This window comes from Aythya marila (genome assembly GCF_965140915.1).
Source record: "Aythya marila genome assembly, chromosome: 5".
Lineage (NCBI taxonomy): Eukaryota > Metazoa > Chordata > Aves > Anseriformes > Anatidae > Aythya > Aythya marila.
Window position 1 is genome coordinate 16942121 of NC_139046.1, and position 6000 is coordinate 16948120.

The window sequence follows — 6000 nt, forward strand, 5'->3', positions numbered from 1 at the left end:
GGTGCTTTAATGAAGTGAATATATTAAGCTTTAATGTGCTCCTTAGAGAAAAGAAATATGATTCATGAGCTTGTTTTAGTGCATTTTTCATGAAGAGCATGTCCTTTAACTGTTCTGAGCATGCCTCCTACTAATAGTCCAGTGGCAGCTGATCAAACATCACCATTTTGATTTGCATGGACTATCCCAATGAAATATTCAATATACATTTTCTTTTACTGCCAGGTTAATTGTCTGACTTGAAATTTGCAAGCTAATCGTGGGCAAGCAATCATTTCTCAATTATTATAATGATTTTTTGGTACATTTCATTATGTTGTACGCGCAGCTTTTAACATATATAATATATTGACTGGGAGAGGTGACAGAAATCGATAGAGAAGCTATGAAAATTTCTTATAAAGCTAGCATATCTACCCAAGGTTTTTTTGTTTTGTTTTTTTTTTTTTTTTTTATATCCCTGATATTACAGTAGTGTGTTATCCAGAGTAATTGTATTCTGGAAAATGACAGCCCGTCTTTTATATCTGCTGATACCAATGGCTGCTGTCATCCATATGACAGTGATGTTACAGTGACAGTGGCTGATGTCAAAAGAGCTGCTGCCCAGGTTACTAGTGGGGTGAAATTTTCTAAGTTTATGACAATTAATCTGGCAATCAGGGCTGTTGCAATTAATTATGATGAGCATGTTACTCCTTGATTTGAATTTATGTCCATTGTATGCATTTGTATCTTCCATTCCACGCTTCAATATAAAATCTGTGGTTTTATGTGGGTTTCTTGAAATACGTGGGAAGGAAGATTGTCTGAATGAAAAGCTGTGCATGATTCTGTGCTCAAGTCGTGTTGTCATTAATGTAGCATGTGCATGTTTTTTCACACCAGGATACCTCCAATAACAGAGATGATTTGCTGAGTGATTATTTTAAGAAAGCAAATGAGCCTTCAGCTACTGGGAACCTGCTGGTTCAACCATCCAGAAAGGAGGCTGCTAAGATGCCCACTAGTCATGCTTCTCCAACTGTAAAGATGGCCATCGCCAGTGAAGAAGGAAGAACGACTAAGCCCGGAAATTACATGAAGCCAAACCTCAGACAGGTCGAACCCGAGCCTCTGGCAAGCTCCCAGGGGTCCCTTAAGCTTCCTCACACACCACAGCACCAACCCACGAGTGGCATGCGGCAGACGGCACAGCCACAGCAGCCTGGAGCTGTGAGCAGGAGGAGTACGTCACTGAGCAGGGCGTTCAGCTTAGCCTCTGCAGACCTCCTCCGAGCCACCGGCCCGGAGACATACAGGCAGGAGAGCCCTCAAAGATCAGCAGCAGACCTGCGTGGGGGCAAGGATGCCGTCAGTCAGACTTGTAGAGCTTCTGTGCCAACAAGCTCCCAGGCAACCTTAAGAGAGAGGCCCCAGTCCGCAAAGGTGGCAGGTTCCTTGCAAGGTGTTGATTCTCGTTGTCGGCAGCTTGATGCAAGGCGCCTTTCCCTGGCCCCACCAAAAGATGAGAGGCCACTCTCCTTCCATCAGTTTTCTGCCTCACCCACTGCTTCCACCAGCAATCTGAACATGCAGCAACAGGAGCGAGCGAACCCTGGGCAACACTACTCACCCACACCACACACTCCCTCTAAAGTCAAACCTAAGCCAGCCCCTCGTACTGGGGAGGTGGCCACAGTGGCCTCTGTCAGAGCTGTTTCCAGCAGCACTGAGGGAAATGCTTCCCTAGGGCAAGGCCAGGGCGATGTCCTACTTACCAAGTGCCAGGGTAAGTTGCCAGAAGGCAGCTGTGGGGCTATGGAGGAGCCCATGAGAGGAAGCAGCTCCAACAGCACTCCTGGATCTCCAGACCCCCAGGGGGATCAGCAGACGGTTTGGTATGAGTATGGCTGTGTGTAACCAATGGATGCAGCTAATAGTGTTTGTCATTGCTGATACCGGGTAGCATTTGTCTTGACACTGTGCCAGGTCTTAAAAGGCACTACCTGCATGCTGTTCTGAATGTTCTCTGGGTACTGTTTTCTAGTTGGACAAAGTATGATTAAGAGAAACAAGGAGCAAAACCCCAGCCCTTTTTTTTTTACGCTGTTGTGCCTGAAACAAAGTGGAAGCCTGACCTAATCCCACAGCAAGCTTGGAACCTGATTCTTACAGGTGCTGAGCATTCCTCACTCCAGGAGAAGCTTAGCAGGGTCCTCTGTCATTGTTGCATCTAGCAACCCTTCTACCTGCATTAAAGAAGAGTTTCACAGATGATTTGTTTGTGCTGAAACCAGCTCTGCTATTGATAAATAACTTAAACCATAGTGAAAAGGTCATATAAAAGCCAAACTTCTCCCCAGAAGACATAACCAGACACTTGGCTTAAGTAGCTTGATAGGAAAGCTGAAGATCAAAAGTGTGTGGCGTTAGCCATGGATCTGTTAAAATTAGTTCTTGCCACAGTCACATTGGTGATGCATAGAATTCAAGGGTCATATCTTAACCTTCCCCACTGTGACTGTCAAAAGACAGAGCGAAGGGTTAATGTTATCACCCCACTGCCTTCCCTACATAGCTGCAGCTCAGTGAGTTTTTGACTCTGAAAGCCAAGTGGTGCTGCCTTTTGAAACTTGTTTTATCTTTTATACACACACTGGAACTAATGCAGCCTTTTCAGGGGAGATGTCATTTCAATTGTAAAGGTGGCATCTCATGTACAAAAGTGACTTGTAAGTATGTATATAAGGAGCTCAAGTATTGTATAGGAATGCTGTGTAAATTGTATTATTACATCTGTGTGCATGACAGCCCTAAGTGATAGTGGGATTCAGTCTCTTAGAAATCCCTGTTGTGTCTCCCAAGAACTTTGCTCAGTATAGAAAGCAAAATAATTTTGTATACATATGAAAGAAATATACTTTAAAAAATCTATTTATGTGCAGAGAACTTCCTTGTACGTTTCTGTCCAGGGTGTCATCAGTTGCTTATGTATATATGATCAGATGCATATCTTTAATTCTATTTCATGTTTGTAAAGCTCTTTTTCTTGGAATAGATTAAATCCTCCCTCCTCTTCTCCCCAGTAATATTTGTTTTGCTGGTTCTGATTTAATCTAGTGAAATCTAAAACTGATTCAGCTAAGGATGTTTTTGTTATCTAGTATGTAGTAATCCCATTCTGGAAACTACAAAATTGTTTATAATAAAGATTGAAATAAAGCAGATTGTTGTACTGTTTTTTTTTTCTTGGAAAATATATGAGATTCATCATGTTGGATGGAGAACTGTTTGCAATAGGTTTGTGTAAGCCTCACCATTGATTCATATCTCTGTGCAGCAGAGTTGCATTTGTTTCTACAATGTTGCCACAGAAGACATATCAGAAATCTTTGTTTGACCAAAGCCTTCTTATTGAAGACTTTAGTCAGACTAATCAGGCAAATTAAGTGGCTGTAGAATCAGACTATCAGATTTTTAAGCTTCTGTGACCACTTCAGATAGTGCTAGGTATGCTTCCATTTTCACCAAGTTTGTGCAAACTGCTTCATGCTTAACTCTCAGAGAGCCTTACAGAAGTAGGAAATTACTCATCTTTGAACATGAAAGAGAATGACAAAAGGAACTTTCTGCCTTTTCTGCTATATAAATGCAGACCACAGTTTAGCAACAGCGTTAAAATGATGTGTTATGCAGCAGTTTTTCAAACTACTGAGTGTCCTTGGTCAACTGAAATTCCTTTTCCAGAAATTCGCTCTCAACTTTCATACTCAGCCAGATCACTGAAGGCAAAAGACTGGTGTTTCTTCCTGGTTTCGGTTCCATTTTGGAGGCATGCACTTGACTGCCTGACAGGTTGGACTGCTGAAGAATTGACCTGTGAGTTGCCAGTTATTAGTAGAAGCAATTTGCTAGAAATACTTATGTAATCGCTTAAACCTTATTTGTTACTTTCTGAATTATTTACAGTTACTTGCTTCCTCAGTTCCAGTGAGTTTGAATAAAAATACATATTTTTGAATAGAAATAAAAATACTTATGTAGTACATTTCAAGTATGGGATAAGTTTAAGTACAGACACTATAACAGAACAACTGATCTTCAACATCACAGCCTCCTTTGGCTTCTTGTTGAAGCACATGGTGCTGTGGTGTTCAGGCCTTCCTGAGTACATGAAGAGAAGTTGTATTACAGGAGACAGTCCTGCTGTGGCATGTGCATACATTTTGCATTCCACTCGAGTAATTCACTGTTTTTAACTATTCTTTGATAGACTCAGTGGGTCCCAGGTCAGAGTGCTGCCATCGCACACCATCAGGTAAGAGAATCCAACAGGAGGGAGGGAGAGCAAGGCCTGCCTGTGTTTGAGGTACTAGTGCTCTTTGCTTTCTTGGTGGGATAAATGGGTGTTTCTATGTCAAAGCTAATGTGGGAGAAAAGTTGGTTGTGTTAGAGCATGATCAGCAGATCCTTCTGTTGCTGGATGGAGGAGCAGGCTGGGTGGTGTGAGGTGGCGGGAGGTGCCAGGACAGGCTTCTGCGGGAGGGGCAGAGCTGCCAGAGCCACCTCAGGCTTCTTTCCTTCCAGAAGAAAAGGGGGAACAGTCATAAAGTAGTGACAATGTGGTGTGCTGAGCCTCAGGGAACTGGGACTCCAGAGCCCTAGACTGAGCACACGAGGTGTCCCAGCCCCACAGGGCCGAGTGCTGGAGGAGGCTCTGACACTTCCTGACCGGCTGGCACAGGCCTGCTTGCTGCAGTGTGCTGCTAAATAATGCTGTGAATGGTTCTGGGTGCAACCATTCAAGTAATGTTGTCCAGTAGTGGAGTATCTCAGTTCATATATGTGGCTTGTGGATCCTGTAGATCATGTTTTCTATTAATGGATACATTTTTGGAGGGGATCCCACTCAGATAGGCAGTTGATAGCAGATAGGTTTCTGAGAAGGCCGTGCTGTTGGCAATAGCCCCTTCTCTGCAGTGCGTTCAAATTGAAATCAGCAAATTTGTTTAACGCGAGGAAACAAAAATTGCACACTGCACATGACAACGGTATTTGCTTGAAGTACAAGAAACAGCTGCTGTGCAAAGTACTTGTGGGGAATCACATGTTCTGCAGTGATGGAGTATCTCCTTATCAAGAAATCTGAAGTTGGATCTTTTACAGTGCAACCTTGTCATGGAAACCTTCTTCCTATCAGATGTTCTTCAGCTGTTCCACAAAATTGGGATCTAATGGTGAAGGGAACAGCTTCTCTGATTTCAGTTAGTTGGGAAGGCGTCCCTGCCCACAGCAGAGGGGTTGGAATTAGATGGTCCCTTCCACCCCAAACCATTTTGTGATTCTATGGATGTGAAATTGCCAGAAAAGAAATAACGGAATCTATCCGTGAAAATGGCTAAAGAGTACTTTATTTAGAAAAATGACATACCACTGTAAACCATGAGGTTAGAAATCATTTCTGATCATCCAGATGTTTGGGGGGCATATTAAAAGTTCAGCCAAAGGTGAATGGAAGAAATGTTGCAGAAATTGTTGGTTCCTGTGAAATAACCTATAACCTGGATGCTAATCCCTTGTCCTCTTCACATCCATTGAACAAAAACCTTGTGGTGTAAAAGCCTGAACACAGCTGCAATGAAAGCATTTGAATTGTGGTTTTGATTTTTTAGATGGAAAATAAAAAAAAAAAAAAAAAGAATCAGTTGCAGTAAGCTTCATGGAAAAAAATTGCCTCTCTTCCCATCAGGGTTGTGAAATATCAGGTCCTGACAGCAATGGAGATGCTAAAGGCAAGGTGGAAAACTTGGGAACATTACGTTGCTACGTCACCAATGCCAGGCAGAATTAACCTGGCTTAACAATGTAGTGTGAAATAGTTCGGTTTCTAAAAATAACATAAATTTCTCATTATGAAGGGTTGCTACACTGGAGGAATAGGATCTGCTATGAGGTCCATCTTTAACCCTGGTATTAGGGGCTGTCACGAGAACTAAGAGGGAATGGCATCAGATGGAA

At 42.6% G+C, this 6000-nt stretch overlaps 1 protein-coding gene across 2 annotated transcripts in view; it reads left to right on the forward strand.

The window, feature by feature from the left end:
* Window positions 1-3201, forward strand: part of CCDC88C (coiled-coil domain containing 88C) — a 91557-nt gene extending 88356 nt beyond the window's left edge. For both annotated transcript variants that reach the window (XM_082761798.1, XM_082761799.1), the window contains one exon: window positions 889-3201. In XM_082761798.1, the coding sequence (XP_082617924.1) occupies window positions 889-1902 (1014 nt within the window). In that variant the 3' untranslated portion in view covers window positions 1903-3201. The remainder of the gene's footprint in view (window positions 1-888) is intronic.
* The last annotated feature ends 2799 nt before the right edge of the window (window positions 3202-6000 follow it).